This window comes from Heterodontus francisci, chromosome 10 (assembly GCF_036365525.1).
Source record: "Heterodontus francisci isolate sHetFra1 chromosome 10, sHetFra1.hap1, whole genome shotgun sequence".
Lineage (NCBI taxonomy): Eukaryota > Metazoa > Chordata > Chondrichthyes > Heterodontiformes > Heterodontidae > Heterodontus > Heterodontus francisci.
The window spans coordinates 102,286,619-102,312,199 of NC_090380.1; the positions used below are offsets into that span (position 1 = coordinate 102,286,619).

Below are 25,581 nucleotides of genomic sequence, written 5' to 3' on the forward strand. Positions count from 1 at the left end.
CCAGCAATGCCTCTTTTCTAATATAAAAGCTACTTCACCTACTCCTTTGTTATCTCTTGCCCCACCCAGCTTTACTTGCTTAAAACCTTTCACATTTCTAACATCTGCTCGTTCTGAAGAAGGGTCACTGACCTGAAACGTTACCTCTGCTTCTCTCTCCACAGCTGCTGCCAGACCTAAGTATTTCCAGCATTTCTTGTTTTTATTTATGCCTCTTTTCTAGTTGGGCTGAGAACATACTGATCAAGGAAGTACTCAACACATTTTAGAAATTCCTTCCCTCCGTATCCTCTACTCTAAAATTATCCCAATCAATATTTGGGTAATTAAAATCCCCTAATATCAGCGCTCTATAGTTCTTGCACATCGGTGATTTCCCCGAAAATTTCCTCCTCTATCTCTTTCTCACTATTTGGAGGCCTATAAAATACCCCTGGTAGCATGACTGTACCCTTATTGTTCCTCAACTCTAACCAAATAGATTCTGTCCTTGCCCCTTCAAGGGCATCTTTCACTTACAACACGACAGTGCCTTCCTTCAACAGTAGTGCCACTCCACCTCCCTTTTTTCCCTCTATCTTTTCTGAACACACTATATTTAGCACACAGTGCTTACCATTCTTAAGTCAGTTATTGCCACTACATCATATTCCCATACTGCTATTTGTGCTTGTAGCTCATCAACCTTATTCACCACACTGTGCATTTACACATATGCATTGTAATCTTGCCTTTGCATTTCTCGGAGCCACTCTCAGTCCACTCCCATCAAATAGGGAACTACTCCCTTCTCCAACACTCACTCTGACCTCACCTAATACTTGTGGTTCATGTCTCATATCTGAGACAGTATCTGCCAAGTATTCTCAAAAACTAGATAGGTGAGAGCACAGAAACATTGAAGAATAACTAAATCTACACTTCTGATGAGCTTGAATTGCCTATGATAAATGGTGAGAGAACACGATAATGAAAGCATCTTATGTTTACAATACTGAGAGGGGAATGGAGGGTTCTAATCAAAATTTTAAACTGGAATCAGTGAGACTGAAAAGACCACAGACCACTGACATTAGGAAGCCTTAGATCCTGTAGGGGCATCACAGATTTAGTTTATTCCTCAATTTCAGTTACTTATTTGTTGTGGGCTATTTGATCTGGGGGTGGAGGGCGGGGGTGGGGGGGTGTTGCAGCAACCTGATGCAATCAGGTAGACCCTGCATGTAAGAACAGCGCAGCAGGTTTGCAATCTGAGAAAGCAGGTGGTTACCACTTCAATTAAAGGCCTGCTCAAGTCACAAAAAAAAAACCCGACCCAAACCCGATGGAACCACATTGGACCGGAGCCCAATCCGGCCCGAGTCCCTCCATTTCCACCACCACCCCCCGCCCCGACCACCACAATGTTCCCTTTACCTACCTTCCGACTCCCAACCTTCAGGGAGCTGCAGCGTGAGCGTGATGACATCATAGAGATGCTCACACGTTCACTACGCAGACTCAGAGTTTCCCCGCTTGACGTCCCGGACTCGCAGCTCAGGTAAATTTTTAAACTTTTAACACTTACCTGCAATTCTTGCTCTGTGTCCCTGACCCAGACCGACCCGAGCCCAAAGGCTGGACCCGGAAGAGTGGCCCAGCCCGAACCCAACACATCGTCAGGTTCGAGTCGGGTAGCAGGCCTTTAATTTCAACTAACATTACTATATTTTTAAGGCACATGAGCAAGAAACAATGGGAGTTCAGAATAGAATCTAACCACTATTTAAACTTAAATAAGAGACACTAAGGGATGGAAAGGAAAATTCTCATTCATTGTCTTGTTAAAGATCAGCATAAAATATTACAACTATCAGGAACAGGATTAGCTGGGAGAAAAAGTCAACCTATGTCTAGTGGATACAACTTATAACCTTCTGGTCAATTGAAAGGGCACGGATCAAAATTTTCTCTGTGGAAAAGTCAATCTCAAGGGCAATTAGTTCACCTATAAAAATCAATATTTACCTGGCCAAAGGATCCTTTTCCAATCAAGGAGTCAATTTCATAACGGTCCATCCACTTCTCCCCATTTTTCACTATGTAGTCATAGTTATCATCATCATAGCCATCATTATACACTTTTCTTTCCTTCTTATGACTTGAATCATCTCCTTGGCCTTGTTGGTGCCGCCTTTTCTTTTTTGCATAGTACACCTGAAATACAAAAAACAATATCACTTGATAGAATAGCCGTTATACAGTTTGTTCTCGAGTTCCAACCATATGTTTGTTGAAGAGGAAAATCCAACAATGACTAGATTTCTCCAACATCAAACTGAGTAGAAGTTGCTTACATATCTGATACACTGACCATTTCATTTCTGAAGAAGCTATCAGCAACATATTTTGTATCAAGCCACTGAACAAAATAAAATGGTAGAGTGAGAAAATACTGCATTCAAGTGAAATGAGGGAAAGCTCAGATGGTGATGCCATCTGAACCCTTAGATATGATTTTCATCATACAATGACAGAAATGGGAAGCTGTTCCTTTTCTAATGATAGTAAATATTCTATGCTTCTCCAATTTAAATTGTAACGAGAAACAGGATTTTTAAAAAGCAAATCTTGCCTGCCATTTGTTAAGTCTTTTCTTTTTAGGTCGGGACCCTACAGGCAGCATGAATATACAACTCAGAAGTAATTACATGTTGATGACAAATTTAAGCTGGAGTCTGTTAACTGTTTACTGGAAGGTTTTCTATCATTTTCTAGTTTTGTACATGTGGATAAAAATGCAGACACCATCTGAAGCATGGATCTGTGTTGCAAAGGACAGAGACACTCTGCCAATATCAAGTGCTAAATGTCGACAAACCCAGATCAAAATAGCTTGATTCCTCAGACGATATATGCAAGCTTGCCACTGGGAAGGGAAAACAAAACATTTTTGTAAGGCTGCCTCATCAAGGAATATCCTATTGTCTGAAAATTAACACCTGATATGAACAGTATTTTCTTGGTGTATCTGTAAAAATCCTAACTCCCATTTGTCATGATCAACATTACAGTGATTAAGCAATTCCAACACAGAACACTTTCTCTCCTTGCAATCCGAAAATGCATTCTTATAAATCACTTCCATGTTAGACAACACACATTTTCATGTAACTGTACTGCTATTTTAACATTCCAAGGTTGCTTCTATAACATGCAAATGGTGTTACTTGTATAATCAACTTAAATAATTTATTTTACTTTTCACAAATTTTAAAACATTAAAAAAGTTATTTTCCACAGAACCAGAGATGAATTACTTCTCCTGTGCACTGAGAAATGCTGACAGCCACAAATTAAATACTGCTTTAAGCCTCATGCAGTTAAGATCAAGTAAAACATTAAAGGCATAATGATTTACTTCTGAACGAGAAACAGCAAAAACTTTCTTTTCTTATGCTTCACAGAATGCCATACTGGTTTGTGACCAGATTACAGGAAGCTAGATAGAAACTGAATTTGGTTTTATAAAGAATTATTCAAGTACAAATTGCCATTATTTTGGTCAGTTGGAATAAAAAGGTACAGAGGTGTTCAAATATTTAATTTAATGCAGAATCATAATAGGATAGGCGATTTAGCCCCTCGAGCCTATTCTGTCAATTAGATTGTGGCCAACCTGTGACTTAACTCCATTTACCTGCCTTTGCACGACAAAATTCTATCTCAGATTTAAAATTAACAAATGACTCAGCTTCAACTGCTATCTGAAGACAGTTCCAAACTTCTACCACCTTTTGAACGCAAAAATGTTTTCTCACTGCACTCCTGAAAGGCCTGTCTCTTAACTTTTCAGCACATCCCCTCATCCTTGATTCCCCAACCATAGTTTATTGATTTAGAAATACAACACTGAAACAGGCCCTTCGGCCCACCAAATCTGTGCCGACCATCAACCACCCATTTATTCTAATCCTACATTAATCCCATTACCCTCTCACATCCCCACCTTCTCTCAATTCCCCTACCACCTACATACTAGGGGCAATTGCTAATGGCCAATTTACCTATCAACCTGCAAGTCTTTGGCTCTGGGAGGAAACTAGAGCACCCGGCGAAAACCCACGCGGTCACAGGGAGAACTTGCAAACTCCGCACAGGCAGTACCCAAAATAGAACAAGGGTCACTGGAGCTGTGAGGCTGCGGTGCTAACCACTGCGCCAATCAGGTTTGGCTGCGATGTCCTCCTTAGTAAAGCAAGACTTCTGATGCTCGAGCAACAGACTCAGGCAAAGAATGAAGGAGGTTAGGCATCAAAGGGTAACTGACATCCTTGGAACTGCATAACACTTTGAAGACAGCAGAGGAAATTCCAGGGGGGGGGGGGGGGTGAAGAGACAGACTATTTAAATAAGTACTAGCAAAACTGAAGCAGTTTGCAAATTAAGTGTCAATCGGAGTAGTTTCGTAATGTTGACATATTCTGCTCTTCCTCCTTCACAAAGACATGAATTAACGATTTAAGCCCCACAGCTGCTTTACTCCTTGCAACTGTCACCTACTTCGGGACCAGCAGAGCACATCGGATGAGAGAGGGAGACAGTTTAAAAACAGCGTGGGAACTCAAGTAGTGGCATCTCAGGAAAGTCCTAAGTTGATTGGCTGGTGAGTATTTTGCTATTTTGTTCATTTCTTTCAAATTTCAGGTAATTTATCAGTAATTGAAGGCTACCATTAGCATTAGTAATTGGGGTATATGGAGCGTTCAGAAAGAGGGAGTACCATTGTACTTTGTCAGCTGCATCCAATTTTGTAGGATGGACTGGAATCACTGGTCTTCATCTACACCCAGCTCTCACTGCTGGCTCCAAGTGCCACACCATCTCAACTGACAGGCGAAACGTAGTGAGGGGAGAAATGAAGAACATGACACCATGGGCAGATGTCTTTCTTGATAAAGATAACGGCCAGAGCGGAAGGATTCCAAGTGGCTCAAGTGACCATCATGTTATAGACCAAAGACGTACCACACCATATTGCGTGGGCTACAGTTGTTGGCATACCATCTATGGACAAAATAGCAAGGGAAGGAGGGTCCCTTCAAGCCTTATTCAGCAACCCACCTCAGAGAGAAACTCTGAATCGAAACCTACGGCTTGGAGACCTCGCTGCCTCAGTCACAGTTCACTGGGCCACGACAGATCAGCTCTATGCTTAAAGAGTTGGGTCAGTCCACGCAAACTGTACTCCACTGCGCAAGCAAGGAGGAAATCCATCCACCCCAAGTATAACTCAACAAGTCCTGTAGCAAAGGGAAATGGGCGAAAACTGCAGGCGCAAGATGGCACTGGCAGCCAGTTCGAATCCTGCATGCAGGCGGCTAACAATGTTAGTTTTGATGACCTAGAGACGACATCACTCAGTAGCACTCTGAGCGACCAAGCAGCCTTTTTGAAGGACAGCACTGCTAACTCCAAAATTGGAGAGGCCTAGAAAACATGGCCTGAACAAATGCTAGTCTCCCAACCACCCAGTTAGCTTGCCGCAGTCAACGGGCATCTCTGAATGCAGTCAAACTACGAAAGGGAAGGAAATACGAAGGAAATCTGTCCATGGACCAACATATCAAACCCAAAATCCCTGGAGAAGTGCCAATAGCAAGACCCTACACACCGACAAGCAGTCGGTCCCGGATCGCTGGTCGGAGCACTTTGAAACTCTCTTCAGCGCCAAGTGCACAGTGCATGATACTGCCATCAATCGCATCCAATGACAGTCTGTTAAACAAGATCTGGATGACAGCCCTATTCTGGAGAAAACTGTGATCAACCAGATGAACAAAGCCCTCGGAGCCAATGGAATTCCACCCGAAACCTTGAAGCATGGTGGCCCTGCTCTATACACCAAGCTCCATGAGTTTTTCACGGCCTGCTGGGAACAGGGCAGGATTCCACGGGATCTTCGTGATGCCTTTATCACCTTGTACAAAAATAAAGGAGAAAAATAAGACTGCTCCAACTATCTTGGGATCACCCTCCTTTCTAATGCTGAAGATCCTGGCTAGAATACTTAGAACAGGCTTGTGCCTGCCATTGCGGAAGAAAATCTCCAAAAGAGCCACTGTGGTTTCAGAGCGAATAGAGGCACCACAGACATGGTATGTGCACTCAGGCAATTACGAGAAAAGTGTCGTGAGCAAAACAAAGGCCTGTACGTCATTTTCATAGATCTCACCAAGGCATTCAACACTGTGAGCAGAGATCGACTTTCGAAAATCCTTTAAAAACTTGGATGCCCACCCAGGTCCCTGGCCAGAGTGAAGCAGTTTCATGAAAACCAGTACGGACAAGTCAAGCAAAACAGCAACCTCTTAAGTCCCTTCCGTATCGCCAATGGTGCGAAGCATAGATGTGCGCTGGCCCCAACCCTATTCACCATCTTTTTCACAATGATGCTGCAGCAGGCAACGGAAGAACGTACAGAGAGCGCCTACGTACGCTTCTGGACTGAGGGAGGCCTTTTCAACCTCAGGCGTCTTCAGGCTCACACAAAGACACAAGAAAACTCATCCGTGAACTTCTTTTTGTCGATGTTCTCTCCTGGCCCACAGTCAGTCAGACCTGCAACGTACAATACTTTTTTCCGAGGCGGCACAACTCTTCCGACTAAAAATCAATTTAAAGAAAACTGAAGTCCTGCATCAGCCTGCACCCCAAGAATAATATAGACCACCAAGCACTGTCATTGAGGGAACCAAACTGAATGCCATCAAGCAATTTACTTATTTGGGGAACGTCATCTCCTTTGATGCCACCATAGACAAGGAAGTGGACAATAGGCTCTCAAAACCAAACAGTACATTCGGCAGACTCTGCAAATGTGAGTGGAGCAACCACAGCCTCAGATCACAGACCAAACGCAAAGCATACAAAGCCGTAGTCCTCATCAGCATTCTGTATGGTGCCGAGTCATGGGTCCTGTGCCGCCGTCACGTATGCCTTCTAGAGCACTTCCATCAGTGTTGCCTCCGCAGCATGCTCAAGATCTGTTGGCAGGACCGCATCTCAAACATTGAAGTCCTGGAAACAGTCAACATCACCAGCATTGAGGTCATCCCCTTGCAAAGTCAACTGCATTCGACGGGTCACATCGACTGGATGGACGACAGTCACCTGCCCAAGATTGTGTTGTATGGAGAGCTGAACATGGGTGAAAGGAAGAGGGGCCCTATGCAAACGTTTCAAGGACTCTCTGAAGTCGCTCTGTGTGCCACATCGACCATCGTCAGTGGCAAGCGCAGGCCATAGATCATGATGCCGGGAAAAGCTACATCAGGAGGGCTACAGACACCTTTGAGACTGAGGGAAGAACCAGCATGAAGAAAAGCAGAAGAATAAATCCTACTGCCCCCAGAAATAACTATAACTTCATTTGTACCAGCTGTGGGAGAATCTTCCCGTCACGGATAGGGCTGACTAGCCACCAACAGGCCTGCAACCGATGACTACAACCTTCCCAAAATCTTTGTCCATTAAGAAATGCCAAGAAGCAGCAAACTATTAGTACTAGTATAGTCATTAGTGAGTCGATTGGCCGGTAAGTGCTTAGTGTAAGGGATTTATAGTGTAGTGTATTAATAGCCAGCTTAGAACACCGGAGTTAGGGAAGAACTATAAATAAAAACTAAAACTTTAAAATAAATAGCTAAACCACATAGCTGTTTAATTAAGAAACATAAAAGTTATAGGTGGAACTAGCATTTAATAAGCACAGTAAATTGTAGTATACATAGGAATTATTCCAAGTTCATTAAGAAAGTAATTCAAGTAAATTAAATAGTGGCAGGACAGGTGTTGTGTTGCAGTTGTGGAATGTGGGATCTCCTGGACGCCAACGTGATCAAGGACAAACACGTCTGCGGAAAGTTTAAGTAGCTAGATGAATTCCGGATCAGGATTACTGATCTGGAAGTCAAACTGCAAACAATGTGCATCAGTGACAGGAAGGGATACGTGGACACTTTGTACCAGAAGACGGTCACACCCATTAGAATAGTGCCGTCTGTTTTGGCCAGCAGGATGGACAGAGGAATATTTGCGAGGCAGGTAAAAGGACCAAGCGAACAGTAGTGGAGGAGCCTCTACCTTTCCAATTATTGAACAGGTTTGAGATGCTAGCAACCTGTGTGGACGAAAGTGAGGGCTGCAGGGTGGATGAGCCATGGCCATGACACCGTGGTATAAAGGGAGCAGGGAGAGCAAAATCCAAAGTAGTGATAGTTGGGAAGAGTATATTAAGGCATTGACACTGTTCTCTGCAGCAAAGAGCAAGAGTCCAAAAGGCTGTGTTGCCTGCCCGATGCCAGGGTCCAGCACATCTCCTGCTCAGGGCTGGAGAAGCACTTACAGTGGGAAGGGGAGGATCCAGTCAGTCAATCATTGTGTTCCATGTAGGTACCAACGACACAGATAGGACAAGGAAAGAGGTTCCGCATAGTCAATATGAGGTAGGTAGGCACCAAATTAAGCAGAAGCTCAAAGGTAATAAAATCTGGATTATTACCTGAGCCATGTGCCAAATGGAGTAGGGCAAATTAGATTACAGAAATGAATGCATGGTTCCAAGACTGATGTGATAGAAGTGGGTTCCGGTTCGTGGGGCACTGGCACCAGTACTGGAGAAAGTGGCGGCTGTACTGTTGAGACAGTTTACACCTGAACCGTGCTGGGACCAATGTTCCAGCGAGCCGCATAAGTAGAGACAGTTTTCAACGAAAGTGAGTGTTGGTCCAATGTAAAGAGAGTCTGGGGAATTAATGAGAGAAAATAAGGAGATGACAGATGAATTGAACAGGCATTTTGCATTGGTCTTCACTATGGAGGTTACAAGTAACATCCCAGAAATGACTATAAAACAGGAAATGGAAGGGAAGTAGGAACGCAAGTAAATTACAATCACCGGGGAAGTGCCACCAAGCAAATTGTTGGAGCTGTGGGCTGACAAGTCTCTGGGTCCTGATGGACTTCATCCTAGGGTGTTAAAAGAGGTGGCTAGAGAGATATTTGATGCATTGGTTTTAATTTTCCAAAATTCCCTAAAGTCAAGGAGGTTCCATTGGATTGGAAGGATTGAAAAAAGGGAGACAGCAATCAGGAAACTACAGGCCAGTTAGCTTAAAATTTATCATAGGGAAAATGTTAGAAGCTATTAAAGACATTAGAGCAGAGCACTAACAAAACTTCAAGTTCAGGCAGAGTTAACATGGTTTTGTGAAAGGGAATGCAGGTTTAACCAATTTATTGGAGTTCTTTGAAGTAGTAACATGTGCTGTGGATAAAGGGAACTGGTGGATGTACTGTACTTAGATTTCCAGAAGGCATTTGATAAGGAGCCATAGCAAAGGTTATTGCGGAGAATAGAAGCTCATGGTGTATGGGATAACATATTAGCATGGATAGGAAATTGGCTAGCTAACAGGAAACAGAGTTGGCACAAATGGGTCACTTTCTGGTTGACAAGATCTAACGAGTGGTGTGCCGCAGGGATCAGTGCAGGGGCCTCAACTTTTTACAATTTATAGAAGTGAATTGGACGAAGGGACCAAAGGTATGGTTGCTAAATTTGCTGATGAGACAAAGACAGGTAGAAAATTAAATTGTGAGGAGAACATAAGGAGGCTACAAAGGAATATATAGTGTTACGACCAGGTGAGAAAGAGGTCTCGGGTTCCCTTTTAGCCTTCACCTGGTCTTACTGTAGGGTTTTATTTTTTAAACACTGTTTTTAACTCCCCCTTAGTGAGTCATTGTTCACCACTTTCCAATTATAAGGTAAAGAAACAAGCACTAACAGGTTCTCTTGGGTTGAAAGAAGAAAGGTGAAATTTATTAAAACTTATACTCTAATTCGGTTGATGCCTATGGATACATGACATGCCCACGCTAGCATGCATACGCGATACACACATGCAGATAGGGACAGTCAAGAAAAGAAAAAATAAAGTGGACAAGTTCAAGGCAATCTCTGAGGAGGGTTTTGTGTCACTGTGCTTCGAGCTCACTATAGAGTCCTTGATTGAAGTTATGGTCTTGCTTTTTGTTGGGGCCCTAAATTCTTTTCAAACCTTGTTCACTTTTCTCTCTTCGGGTTCATATGTCTTCAGTGGGTTTTGGAGTGCCGTCAGAAAGAGATGGAAGCAAACAGGAGAGGAGGTCTGCCTCAGTCCAGGAGCAAATAGCTTTTCCCCAACTGTTTGTACAAATTCAAACAACTCAGGGTGCCCAGCAGGTTAGTCATGTGACTAGCTGATTTGACTATGTCTGTTTGTGGATTCGGCCATCTGGAATGCGAGCTCCCCCACCTTCAATGTCTGATGATCAAAAGTCCATTGCAGATTGAATGTCAGGGCATGGCTGCTTTGTCCTTCCAAACACCATCTGTTAATATGCAAATGTCTTTTCCAGCCACAGCTGACCTGTTCAACAAGTCCTCCCCTCACTCCAGTAAGTTTAAAATCAACGTTCATGACAAAATTAATGTGCCTCATTCTTGGCAGGTGGGGGCCTAGCAGGCCCCCTCCCCCAACTCTTTTTCCGTTACATTGATGACTGTATCGGTGCCGTTTCCTGCTCCCGCCCCGAACTGGAAAACTTGATCAACTTTGCTTCCAATTTCCACCCTTCTCTCACCTTTGCATGGTCCATCTCTGACACTTCCCTTCCCTTCCTCGACTTCTCTGTCTCCATCTCTGGGGATAGGTTGTCTACTAATATCCATTATAAGCCCACCGACTCCCACAGCTACCTCGACTACACTTCTTCACACCCTACCTCCTGTAAGGACTCCATTCCATTCTCCCAGTTTCTCCGTCTCCGACGCATCTGCTCTGATGATGCTACCTTCCATGATAGCGCTTCTGATATGACCTCCTTTTTCCTCAACCGAGGATTTCCCCCCCACTGTGGTTGACAGGGCCCTCAACCGTGGCCGGCCCATTTCCCACACCTCTACCCTCACCCCTTCCCCTCCCTCCCAGAACCGTGACAGGGTTTCCCTTGTCCTCACTTTTCACCCCATCAGCCTCCATATCCAAAGGATCATCCTCCGCCATCTCCAGCGTGATGCCACTACCAGTCGCATCTTCCCCTCCCTTCCCGTCAGCATTCCGAAGGGATCGTTCCCTCCACGACATCCTGGTCCACTCCTCCATTACCCCCACCACCTCGTCCCCGTCCCATGGCACCTTCCCCTGCAATCGCAGGAGGTGTAATACCTGCCCATTTACCTCCTCTCTCCTCACTATCCCTGGCCCCAAACACTCCTTTCAGGTGAAGCAACGATTTACTTGTACTTCTTTCAATGTAGTATACTGTATTCGCTGCTCACAGTGTGGTCTCCTCTACATTGGGGAGACCAAGCGCAGACTGGGTGACCGCTTTGCGGAACATCTCCGCTCAGTCTGCAAGCAGGACCCCGAGCTTCCGGTTGCTTGCCATTTCAACACTCCCCCTGCTCTCATGCTCACATCTCTGTCCTGGGATTGCTGCAGTTTTCCAGTGAACATCAACGCAAGCTCAAGGAACAGCATCTCATCTACCGATTAGGCACACTACAGCCTGCCGGAGAGTTCAATAATTTCAGAGCATGACAGCTCCCCATTTTACTTTCATTTTTAGTTATTTTTTCCTCCTTGTTTATATTTTTTACAATTTTTTTTGCCTTTATTTCATTTCATCTTAGTTTGTTCAGTTTGCTTACCCACTGTTTTTTTTTCAGGTTTGCACTTGCTGCTGTTCAATATTCAGTGTATTAACACCTAATCTGTACTAATGCTTTGTCTTTCAACACACTATTAACATATTGTTTGCCTTTGCTCCATGACCTTTTGGTCAGCTATGTGGCCTTGTCCAATTTACACCTTCTCCTTCGTTATCTCTTGCCCCACCCCCACCTCACTTGCTTATAACCTGTGACTTTTCTAATATTTGTCAATTCCGAAGAAGGGTCACCGACCCGAAATGTTAACTCTGCTTCTCTTTTCACAGATGCTGCCAGACCTGCTGAGTGGTTCCAGCATTTCTTGTTTTTATTTCAGATTTCCAGCATCCGCAGTATTTTGCTTTTATGATAGATAATAGGTTGAGTGGGAAAAGATCTGGCAAATGGAGTATAATGTGGGAAAAAGTGAAATTGTCCATTTTGGCAGGAAGAATAAAAAAAGCACATAATCTAAATGGTGAGAGATTGCAGAGCTGTGAGATGCAGAGGGATCTGGGTGTGCTAGTGCATGAATTGCAAAAGGTTAGTATGCAGGTTCAGCACGTAATTAGGAAAGCTAATAGAATGTTATCCTTTATTGCAAGAGGAATTGAATACAGAAGTAGGGAGGTTATGCTTCAGTTGTACAGGGCATTGGTGAGACCACATCTGGAGTACTGTGTACAGTATTGGTCACCTTATTTAAGGAAGGATGTAAATGTGCTGGAAGCAGTTCAGAGAAGGTTTACTGGACTAATAGCTGGAATGGTTGGGTTGTCTTAAGAGGAAAGATTGGCAAGACTAGGCTTGTATTCGCTGGAGTTTAGAAGAATAAGAGGCAACTTGATTGAAACAGAACATTCTTCCGGGTCTTGACAGGGTGGATGTGGAAAGGATGTTTCCCCTTGTGGGAGAATCTAGAACTAGGGGTCACTGTTCAAAAATAAGGGATCACCCATTTAAGACAGAATTGAGGAGAAATCTTTTCTCAGAGTTGTGGTTCTTTGGAACTCTGCTTCCACTGCCATTTGTGGAAAAGAGTCTTTAAATATTTAAGGCAGAAGTGGATAGATTCTTGATAAGCAAAGGGGCGAAAGTTATCGGGGTAGACAAAAATGGAGAGTTGAGGTTACAATCAGATCAGCCATGTTCTTGTTGAATGGAGCAGCAGGCTCGACGGGTCACGTGGCCTACTCCTATTCCTAATTCATATGTTCTTATGTATGTTTTATTTCTTTGTCCCTTCTTCATCTGACTGCCAAACAAGACTTAGCAAACAAAAATAAGATAGCAAAAAATTCAAATGTGAAATGGAGCAACATACTTATGCATGTGGAACCACCAACGGCTGATTTCAGCAGGCGCAGGATACTTAAACTGAATGGGTTACAATTGCCCGAGGTGATTTACAGCAGTGTGTGTATTCAGGGAGCAAGGGGTGAAAATAGAAGAGCAACTGCCTCAATTAGCCAGAGGGAAGGCGAAACAACCACCCACGCAGCACGGTATTGACAAATGTTGGGGGTGGCAATAAAATACACAGCAAGGCCTGGCAAGAGAGCATAAGATAGAGCTCAAGTTGGGGGATCTGTGCTCAGCAACCGTCACCGCTCTCCTTTCTCAGCTAGCAGAAGCTTGGGTTGCACGGCAGCTACCACTGCCATCTCAAGCATTTGGGAGAGAGCAAACAGAAGTCCGAGTCAGAGCAGGAGCCATCAATTGATCAGTCTGATCCACCTTTAAGCAACTTTTTTATTTATAAATTGTTTTTTTTATTTTAATCTTGAAATTTATTTATGGAGGACCCTGTGAAACCATCTCCAGGACCCCTGGCAAGGGGGGGGGGGGGGGGCAGAGACCCCAGCTGCAAACCCCTGATCTGCACTGCTTATAATGTCGTCAATCTTTGCATCATCAGTCAACATGAATATGTGACTCTCCATCCCATCATCCAAGTTATTAGTAAATACTGAATAGCTGCGGTCACAACACAAATCCCTGCGAGACACCATTAGTCACAGTCTATCAATGAGTGTCTGCTAATTATCCCTACTCTGTCTCTTGCTACTCAGTCAATTTCATAACCAGGTTAATAATATGCCCCCAATTCTATGAACTTCAACTAACAGTCTCTTATGAATGACATTAATACCTTCACGAAGTCCATATAAATAACATCCATAGACACTCCCCTTTCTACTAAAGTCACCTCTTCAAAAATTTAAATCAAGTTTGTCAGGCATGCCATATCTTTACAAATCCACACTGACTCTCTCTGATCAGCTGAATATTTTCAAAGGTGTTCCTTCTATCCTTATCTATAGACTCCAGGAATTGCCCAAGAAATGTTAGTCCAACTGGTTTACAATTCCCTGGTTTCCACCTCTTATCTTTCTTAAATAGTGGAGTGACAGGTGCAATTTTCCAATCTAAATTAATGGTTCCCAAATTGAGAGAACTTTGGAAGATTATAGTTAGGACATGAGCAATTTTCTCAACTTTGAAACCCTGGGATGAAAACTGGGGATCTGCCACTCTTTGGTGCAATCATTTTCTTCATCACTGTTAATTTTCTGATGTAAATTTTGCTGAGTCCCCATCCCTGATTCAATAATAGCTTCTTCAGGATGTCCAGCATGCTATCTTCTTTCTCTACTGTACATACTGAGGCAAAGTTGTAAGAAATTAACTACTTTAATAAATTAAATATTTTCACCTGCATCTTTTTAAGGGGCCTACCACATCGCACTTAACCCACCCTCTTTTTCCAAATAGAATTATACTAGTACATTGATTTTTGACCCCTTGCAAGTTTTTCCATACTCTCCTTTTGTAGCTCTATATGTTTTATCACTCTTTGCTGTTTTTTTTAAAATCGCTCTCATTTGCCAGGATCTGTGCTATTCTTGTATGCATTGTCTTTTTAGTTTTATGTCGTCCCTTATGTTTTTATTCATATATGGCTTTTTTTTTTTGCTAAGTACAGCTCTTGCTCTTAAGGATATTAAACTGGTTCTGTGTCACAAATTATCTTTGAACACCTCCCACTGATTTGCTGTTTTACCAATTAACACATTTGCCTGGTTTGCTGTGGACAGTCTCTATAGGGAAGTCAAAATCCCCAATTTAAACCACACTGCCTTTCCAACTTGCTTGTCAAATCTCTGCATTAAACATTGCCACTTCATAGCTGGAGACAGTTCTAAGCTTTTCTATTTCTTAATTCTATCCATAAAGTCTCTGTCTGATTATATCTCACTATATCATCTCATATCACAGAATAATTTTAACCTTAATCACCAAGGCAACTTCTCCCCCTCAACCAGATTCCCTGTTCTTCCTGTCGACATTATAACCTGCACATATTCAGTTCCTGGTCCAAAATGGTCTTGCAGCTACGACTCAGTAATGTCTATCATTTCATACCCTCCAAGTTTGAATTGCAGGTGCAAATCATTCAATTTGTTCCTTATACTCTCCGTGCATTTGTATAAACAGCACATATTTGGGCCACACACCTTAACCTGCCCTTCAGCTCTAATGTTTTACTCTCACATTTATTATTTCTCTTTCCCAAGTTGATTACTTTACATCTTTTAGCCTTCCTTTATCTCTAGTGCCTAAAACACAAATTCTATTTCTCATCTCTATTCTTTTTAATTTGTTTTAGCATTATTATTCATACTATCTTTCCACCTGAGCTCCCACCCCCACTCAATACGTTTCAAGTCCTTGTGACTGCCTTATCTATTCTTTCTGCTGGAACCCTGGTACCATACCAGTTCTGGTGGAGCCTGTCCCAACAGAATAGTGCTTTATTAATCCAGTACTGGTGCTACTGCCCATGAGACAGAACCCACACCACCCCTTCAGCCACATGATCACCTCGTTCATCTACTTATCCCTCAGCCAATTTGCATCCTTATCCTCTCAGGGAGCAAGTACATTCTCTGTTAGATAGAATCAGTTTCTGCAGATTCTTGTTCTCGGTCTCACCTGGGTTTCCCTTACTATATACACGAATCAGTCACATCAACCCTGTTCTGATCCTGTCCCTCTCTACAACGTGTGACTGAGGTCTGAAGCATTCTGTTCAGATACTCCTCCTCCTCCCTCATGTCAGATCATCTCCAACTTGCACTGCAGCTCAGTGACTCTGAACCAGAGAGATTCAAGGCGGAAACATTTACTCCAGATATGTTCACTCCACAGTCCACAAACAAATTCATACTGCAGTCCAGACGCAACCTGCTTTGTCAGTTAATATTTATTTCTTTATTTTTTTTAGATAAAATGTATTTTTATTTTGCAATTAATCTTAGGGCTACTAACTATTCAGCTGACAGCAAAACCCAAACAACAACCACTAAAAAAAAATACTAACCACTAAAAAGACTAATCAATAAGCTTACCTCTAACTTACCCACACCACTCCACATTCTACTGACTGTGATGGCATTTTGAATTTTTTCCCCATTTGCCTGGCGTTTCTTGCTCTACCTCTCCAGCTCTCATGTTGTTTATCTGTCATGCTACTTACTGCCTCAAATTGAAAAGGCAAAGAAGTATCTCCTTCCCCATCTACACTCAACTCCTAATCTCACCAAATTCTAAAGTTCCCACTTCTGTTCATGACGCAATCTGTGATGAACACCGCTGTACCCGTGCCAACTCTTTGGTACAGTTCTCCTTGCTCTTTGCCACAGCCTTTTAATTTTATTTCTTGTAATTACCAATTCTCTTTTGATTGCTACTGTTGAATCTGTTTCCAACTCCCTTTCAGGCAGTGGATTCCAGACTGCAATAACTCACTCTAAAAATGTTTCCTGTCACCTCTGGTTCTTTTGCCAATCGCCTAAATCTGTGTCCTCTGCTTACCGACCCTTCTACCACTAGAAATAGTTCCTCCTTGTTTACTCTATCAAAACCATTCACTATTTTGACCACCTGCATCAAATCTCCTTTTGATTTTCTCTGCTCGAGCGCGCAACACCAGCTGCTCCAGTTTCTCCACATAACTAAAGTCCCTCATTCCTGGCATCATTCTAGTAATCTCTTCTGCACCCTCTCCAAAGCCTTGACATCCTTCCTAAACTGTGTGCCCAAAATTGAACACTACACTCCAACTGAGGTATAGCCAATGTTTTATAAAGGGTTTAGCATAACTTCCTTGCTTTTGTGTTCTACTCTATTAATAAAACCAAGGATCACAGATGCTTTCCTAAACACACTTCTCAACTTTTCTTAATAAACCTATAATATCTCTAACCTTTGCCAGTTCTGATGAAAGGTCACAAACCTGAAACGTTAACTCTACTTCTCCCTCCACAGATGCTGCCAGACTTGACTATTTCCAGCACTTTGTTTTTATCTCATGTTTCCTTGCCACCTTCAGGTACAGACTAAGTACATTCCAACAAGAGCACAGGATAAGGGAGCCAAAAACATAGCTGCTTGGATGGAGAGAGAAATAGAGATAATGAAATCAAAAAAAAGGCGTTTGATGTATGTCAGGTCAAATCAAGTGAGAACCAGGCCATATACAATAAGTTGAGAGGGGAGGTGAAGAGGAAAATAAGACTGGCAAAGAGAATGAGAACACGGTATGGCAGTTAACATAAAAGGAAATCCAAAAATCTTGTACTGGCATGCAAATACCAAGTGGGTAGTAAAAGGTGAAGTGTGGCCTATTAGTGACCAAGAGAGTTCACTAAAGAAGTGAAACCCGCCGAAATATCAGTAGAAGCCGAGAGGGTACAGGTAATGGATACGGCAAAAACTGAGGTAGGTTGGAGTGGGGGGGTTAAGAAAAAAAGAGGCAAGTACTAAAAAGACTGGCTATGCTTAGGGTAGGAAGTCACCTGGTCTAGATGGCTTGCATCCTAGCTTGCTAAAGGAAGTGGGGATGGAGATAGTGGAAGAGCTTGCCAATCTTCCCTGGATATGGGGGAGGTGCCAGAGGATTGGAGTGTGGCAAATGTGACACCCTTATTCAAGAAAGGGTGTAAGTATAGTCCTACCAACTACAGGACAGTTTAGCATCAGTGGTGGGCAAGGTTTTAGAAAACATAATTAGGGAAGAAATCAACAGACACTGGAGGAGTTCAGGTTCAGTAAGGACAGCCAGCATGGGTTTGCAAAAGCTAGATCATCCTTGATTAATCAAACTGAATTTTTAAATTAACAGACAAGGTTGATGAAGGGAATGCAGTGGATGGTGTTTATATGGATTTTAATAAAGCGTTTGATAAGGTACCACAGAGAAGGCTGGTTAACAAAATTGAGGCTCATGGAATAGGAGGGTCAGTGTCAAATTATATTTTTAAAAATCGGCTTAAGGACAGAGAATATTAAGTTGTAGTAAATGGTTATTTTTCAGACTGGAGGATGATAAACAGTGGTGTCCCCCAAGGGTCAGTGCTGGGACCAATGCTTTTTTTTTGCTATACATGTATATCAAAATGATTTGGATCTTGGAATACGGAGTAGAATCTCATATTTTGCCAATGACATCAACCTTGCAGGTGTGGCAAACAGCGAGGAATGATATGAACCGCCTGCAACATGACATAGATTGGCTAGCAGAATGAACAGGTGGCAGATGCAATTTAATACTGACAAGTGTGAGGTGAAGAAGTTCGGCAGCAGGAATAGGGAGAGGCAATATATACTTAATGGCACAGTTCTGAAGAGTGTACAGGAACAGAGGGACCTCGATCTTTGAAGGTGGCAGGACATATTGAGAGTGTGGTTTGTAAAGCATATAGGATCTTGTGCTTCCTATATAGAGGCACAGAGTACAAAAGCAGCGAAGTTATCCTGATAAAGCTCTGATTAGTCCCGAACTGGAGTACTGCATCCAGTTCTGGTCACCACACTTTAAGAATGGATGAGAGTCCTTGAAAGAGTACAGAGGGGATTTACCAGAATGGTTCCAGGGGTGGGAGATTTTAATTACAAGGTTAGGTTGGAAAAGCTAGGGTTGTTCCCCTTAAAACAAAGGAGACGGAGGGGAGATTTAATAGAGGTGTACAGGATTATGGTAGGCATGGTAAAGTTAGACCAAGAAAAACTGTTCCCATTAACTAATTGTACGAAGACAAGGGGACACAGATTGAAGATTATGGGAAAGATATGCAGGGAGGTTATGAGGAAGAACTTTTTTTTAATGCAGTGGGTGGTAATGACCTAGAACTCGCTGCCTACAAGGGTGTTGGAGGCAGAAGACAGAAAAAATCAATTACTTCTCAAGGAAACTGGATGGCCACTGGAAGGAAATAAACTTGCAGGGCTATCAGGAATTGAAAAGGGGAGTGGAACTGAATGGAGAGCTGGTCCATGAATGGATGGGTCAAATTGCTTCCTTCTGCGCTGTAAATGACTATGACCTCAAAGATCAGTGCCTATACAGGCTCCAGATCTCTGTTCCTGCACCTGCCCCTTCAAAATGTTACCATTTAGTTCATATTGCCTCTCCTCATTCATACACCAAAGTTGATCACTTCTCATTTCACTGCGTTAGACTTTTTATTCTTTCATGGGATGTGGGTGCCCATTTCTATTTCCCCTTGAGAATCTGCCATGTGTCTACCCATTTTACAGGGTCTAAGTCCCCCCGAAGTCTTTTTACATCCTCCTCATTCTTTACTACATGTGTACATGGTAGTATCTGCAAACATTGATATGTATACCCAAGTGCCTTGTACACCCAAGTCTCGGTCATTAACTTGTCAAAGAACAGTGGTCCTATTACTGAGCCCTGACTACCACCACTGTATACTTACCTTCAGTCTGAAAATGCAACCATGATACTCTGCTTGCTGTCCTTCAGCCCATTTTGTATCCATGCTGCCACCGTTCCTTTAATTCCATGGGCTTCAAATTTGTTAACAAGTCTATGATGTGGTACTTTGTCAAAAGCCTTTTGCAAGTGTGCAAACACATCCACCTCACTACCCTCTGTTACTTCAAAGAACTTGATCAAGTTACTCGAACACAATGTGTCTTCAATCTGTACTGGCTTTCATTTATTAGCCCATACTTTTCTAAATGCCAATTAATTTTGGCCCTGATTATTGTCTCTAAATGTTTCCCCAGCTCCTCGAGCCTGCTCTGCCATTCAATAAGATCATGGCTGATAGGATTGTAACCTCAATTCCACATTCCCGCCTACCCCTGATATCCTTCGATCTCCTTGCTCATCAGGAAGATACCTACCTCTGCCTTAAAAATATTCAAAGGCTCTGCTTCCACTGCCTTTTGAGGACGTGAATTCCAAAGACCCACGACACAGAAAAAAATGTCTCATCTGTCTTAAATGGGCGACACCTTATTTTTTTTTTAAAAAAACAGTGACCCCCTAGTTCCAGATTTTCCTACATGGGGAAAACATCCTTTCCACATCAACCCTGTCAAGACCTCTCAGGATCTAATGTTTCAATCAAGTCAGCTCTTAGTCTTCTAAACTCCAGCATATACAAGCCTAGCCTGTCCAAACTTTCCTCGTAAGACAACCGGCCCATTCCAGATATTAGTCTAGTAAACCTTCTCTAAACTGCTTCCAACACATATACATCATTCCTTAAATAAGGAGACCAATACTGTACACAGTACTCCATATTTGGTCTCATTAATGCCCTGTACCCCTGAAGCATAACCTCCTTATTCAATTCCCCTAGTAATAAATGATAACATTCTATTAGCTTTCTTAACTACTTGCTCAACCTGCATACTAACCTTTTGCGATTCATGCACTAGGACATTCAGATCCCTCTGCATCTCAAAGCTCTGCAATCTCTCACCATTTAGATAATATGCTTTTTTTTTTTAATTCTTCCTTGCCAAAATGGACAATTTCATATTTTCCCACATTATACTCCATTTGCCACATCTTTGCCCGTTCACTTAACTTACCTATATCCATTTGTAGCCTCATGTCCTCTTCACAACTTATTTTCCACCTATCCTTGGCCCATCAGCAAATTTGGCAAGCATCCCTTCATCCAAGTCATTTATATAAATTGTAAAAAGTTGAGGTCTCAGCGCTAATCCTTGTGGCACACCATTCGTTACATCTTGCCAACCAGAAAATGACCCATTATGCCTTCTCTTTCACGTTAGCTAGCCAATCTTGCATCCATGCCGATATGTTACTCCCTACACCATGAGCTTTTATTTTCTGCAATAACTTTTTATGTGGTACCTTAAAATGCCTTCAGGAAATCTAAGTACAGTACATCCAACGGTTCCCCTTGATCCACAGCACATGTTACTGCTTCAAAGAAGTCCAATAATTTAAACAGGATTTCCCTTTCACAACCATGTTGACTCTGCCAGATCGCCTTGAATTTTTCTACATGGCCTGCTATGTTTTTAATAATAGCTTCTAACATTTTCCCTATGACATATGTTAAGCTAACTGGCCTGTAGTTTCCTGCATTCTGTCTCTCTCCAGTTTTGAATAAAAGATGTTACCATTGGCTATTTTCCAATCTAATGGAACCTTCCCCAAATCCAGGGAATTTTGGAAAATTAAAACCAATGCATCAAATATCTCACTAGCCACCTCTTTTAACACCCTAGGATGAAGTCCATCAGAACCTGGGGACCTGTCAGCCCACTGCTCCAACCATTTGTTCAGTACCACTTCCCCAGTGATTGTAATTTTCTTGAGTTCCTCCCTCCCATTTCCTGATTTACAGCTAATACTGGGATGTTACCTGTATCCTCAAAAGTGAAGACTGAGGCAAAATACATGTTCAATTCATCTGCCATCTCCTTATTTTTCCTTATTAATTCCCCGTACTCACTTTCTATAGGACCAACGCTCAGTTTAACAACTTTTTGAAAAATCTATAGAAACTCTTGCTATCTGCTATATTTCTTGCCAGCTTTCTTTCACATTGATTTTTCCCTCCTTATTCAACTTTTGATCATTCTTTGCTGCTTTTTATATTCTGCCCAATCTTCTGACCTGCCTCCCATCTTTACACAATTATATGCTTTATCTTTAAGTTTGATACTATCTTTCACTGTTTTAGTTAACCACGGATGTCAGGTCCCATCCTTGGAATTTTTCTTTCTCATTGAAATGTATCTATTCTGTGTATTCTGAAATATCCCCTTAAATGTCTGCCACTGCATCTCTACTGACCTATCCCGTAACCTATTTTGCCAGGTCACTTTAGCTAGCTCTGCTGTCATGCCCTCATAATTGCCCTTATTTAAGTTTAGAATACTAGTCGTAGACTGACTCTTCTCTCCATCAAACTGAAAGGAAAATTCAATCATATGATCGCTGCTGCTTAGGGGATGCCTTCACTATGAGGTCATTAATTAATCCCATCTCGTTGCGCAATACCAGGTGAAGTACAGCCTACTCTCTGGGTGTCTCCAGAACGTGCTATAAGAAACTATCCCAAAAACATTCTATGTACTCATCTTAGGCTACCTTTGCCCATCTGATTTTCCAATCTTTATGCAGATTAAAATCCCCCATGATTATTACCTTTCTGACAAGCACCCATTATTTCTTGCTTTATACCATTTGGTTACTGTACACCACTCCCACAAGTGACTTTGTGCCTTCATCATTTCTCATCTTGACCCAAACAGCTGCTACATCCTGATTTCCTGAACTTAGGTCATCCCTCTCTATTGTGCTAACACCATCATCATTAATTAACAGAGCCACCCCTCCACCCTTCCCTAGCTTATTGTCCTTCCTAAATGTCATGTAACCTTCAATATTCAGGCTCCAATCTTAGCCATCCTGCAGCCATGTCTCTGCAATGGCTATCAGAGCGTACTTATTTATTTCTATTTGCGCTATCAATTAATCTGTTTTGTTTCAAATGCTTGGTGTGTTCAGATACCGAGGCTTTAGTTTTGTCTTACTTTTGTAACCTCTAGCCTTATCTGCTGATATAGTCATTTGTAATCATTATCACTTTCTGTTACGGTCTGTGCATCTTTTCCCATATTAATACCTTTCTCTCTTGCCTTGTCTCGACTCTTTGATTTACCACATCTTCCCAAATTTGATCCCTTGCCCCCACGATTTAGTTCTCCATTTTGGTCCCTAATCAGCCTCACTGTCCCTTGGATTATCTTTTTATGATTTATGTGTTTGAGACACTTTTGGATTCCCTTTTATGTTAGCCACTAATCTATTCTCATACTCTCGCTTTACCCCCCCACCCCATTCCTTGTTTTAAATCTTCTCTACTTCCCAGATTCAGCTTAGTACTAGACTGCACCACAAACCTTGCATTTGTCATAATAAGCCTCCTTCTTTTATCTTATTTTAATCTTTATACCTTTAGTCAACCAGAGAGCTTTGGATGCCCTGCCCTTCCCCTACAAGATTATTACTATTCTGTACCCAAAATATCTCCTCTTTGAAGGCCTCCCACTGTTCAATTACTGTTTTGCCCATCACTTATTGATCCAATCCATTGGGTCAGATTCCTTTTCAACTCAAAGTTAGCCCTCTTCCAGTTAAGTATTGTTATGCTTGTTTGTATCTTGTCCTTTCCCATAACTATTCCAAACCTGATATGATCGTTGTTACCCAAGTTCTCTCCCTGAAACATGTGCCACTCATGCTTGTAAGAGTAGAAATAGGAATATAGGGAGGTAAATGCGTGGCATGAAATATTGTACAGGAGTGAGGGCTTCAGATTCTTGGGGCAGTGGGACCAGTTCTTAGGCATGAGGTACCTGTTCAAAAGGGGCAAGTTAAACTTCAACAGGACTGGGACCAATGCCCTCAAGGGGAGGTTCACTAGTGTGGTTGGGGAGGGTTCAAACTAAATTGACAGGGGGATATGCATTAGCATATAAAAGAAGAAAAGAGGAATCATGTGCATAGAGCACGTGCTGGATAATACTAGAGAAGGAAGAATTACTACAGTGGATTAGAGCAGACCAAGAAAGATTGCAAGGAATGCAAAGATAGTTTTAAAATATATCTATGTAAATGTACAAAGTGTGGTGAATAAGGCTGGTGAGTTACAAGCACAGATAGCCAGGGAGTGCGAGAGCGAGCAAATCTGCAGGGCTCAAGAGTAGTGATAGTGGGGTACTTCAATTGCCCAAATATCAATTGGAATAACGTTAAAGGCTAAGGAAGGGAATGAACTTGAAATGTGTTCAGGAGAATTTCCTTCACCAGTATGTCCTCGGTCCAAATAGGAAGAAAGCATTGCTGGATCTTTTGCTGGAGAATAAGGTCAGCCAAGTGGACCAAATGTCTGTGGGGGAACACCTGGGTAAAAGTGATCATTGTATTGTATGGTTTAATTTAGCAATGGAGAAAAGCAAGGAACAATCTAAAGCAGATCAAAATTCGAAGAGGGTTAACTTCAATGAAAGAGGATCTAGCCAGGGCCTTTTAGTAAGGAATTTGACAAGGTCCCACAAGGTAGACTGGTCAGAAAAGCAAATGCCCATGGGATATAGGAGAATGCAGCGAGTTGGATCCAAAATTGGCTCAGTGACAGGAAAGTAATGGTTGACAGATGTTTTGCAAATGGAAAGCAGTTTCCAGTGGCATTCCACAGGACTCCGTGTTGGGTCCCTTGCTGTTTGTGGTATATATTTACGATTTGGACTTCAATGTGGGAGGCACGATTGGGAAATCTGCAGATGATGCAAAAATTGGTGATGTAGTTGATAGTGAAGAGGATAGCTGCAGACTCCAGAATGGTTTAGTTGAGTGGGCAGTAAAGTGGCTAATGGAATTCAATCTGGAGAGGTGAGAGGTAATGCATTTGGGGAGGGCAAACAAAGCAAGAGAGTATAGAATAAATGGAGTAATATTGAGAGGGATGGAGGAAGACACACACCTTGGAGTGCATGTCCACAGGTCCCTGAAGGTGGCAGGACAGGTAGATAGAGTGGTCAAGGCAGCGTATGGAATGCTTTCCTTTATTGCCAAAGTATACAATACAGAAGCTGGGATGCAATGCTGGAACTGTATAAAACGTTGGTTAGGCCACAGCTAGAGTATTGCGTACAGTTCTGGTCACCACAATACAGGAAGGACACGTGCTCTAGAGTACAGAGCAGATTTACAAGAATATTGCCAGGGCTGGAAAATGGCAGCTATGAGGCAAGACTGGATAGGCTAGGGTTGTTTTCCTTACAACAGAAGCAGCCGAGGGGTGATTTAATTGAGGGGTACAAAATTATGAGGGGCCTAGATAGGGTAAAAAGGACCTAGCAGAGACGTCATTTACCAGGAGACACAGATTGGTAGAAGGATTAAAAGGGGACATGAGGAGAAACTTTTTCACTCAGTGGCTGGTGGGTGTTTGGAATTCGCTGGCCGGATCGGTGGCGGAGGCAGAAACCCTCAACTCATTTGAAAGGTACCTGGACCTGCATCTGCAAGGCTACAGACCAGGTGCTGGAAGTGGGATTAGAATGTGCAGCTGGTTTTTTCTGCCAGCACAAACACGATGGGCTAAATGGCCTTTTTCTGTGCCCTAACTTGTCTATGGTTCTATGGAAAAGCAGGATAACAAAAAACAAGGGTCCTTGGATGATGAGAGACACACACACACTATAAAAATATATAAATGACTTGGATATTGGAAGAGTGAGATTTCAATATTTGCCAATGATACTAAACTTGGAGGTGCGGCAAACAGTGGGGATGATACCAATTGACTGCAACAGGGCATAGACAGACTAGCAGAATAGGCAGACAAGTGGCAGATGGAATTTAATACAGAAGTGTGAGGTTATGCATTTTGGCAGAAGGGATAAGGAAAGGCAATATCAACTTCATGGCACAGTTCCAAAAAAATGTGCATGAACAAAAGGGATCTGGGGGTTCA

General features: G+C 42.5%; 1 protein-coding gene across 3 annotated transcripts in view; it reads right to left on the reverse strand.

Annotated features, from left to right (window-relative positions):
• dyrk1aa (dual-specificity tyrosine-(Y)-phosphorylation regulated kinase 1A, a) overlaps positions 1-25,581 on the reverse strand; it is a 142,919-nt gene that overhangs the window by 29,736 nt on the left and 87,602 nt on the right. For all 3 annotated transcript variants that reach the window (XM_068041192.1, XM_068041189.1, XM_068041190.1), the window contains exon 5: positions 2,008-2,196. In XM_068041192.1, the coding sequence (XP_067897293.1) occupies positions 2,008-2,196 (189 nt within the window). The remainder of the gene's footprint in view (positions 1-2,007; positions 2,197-25,581) is intronic.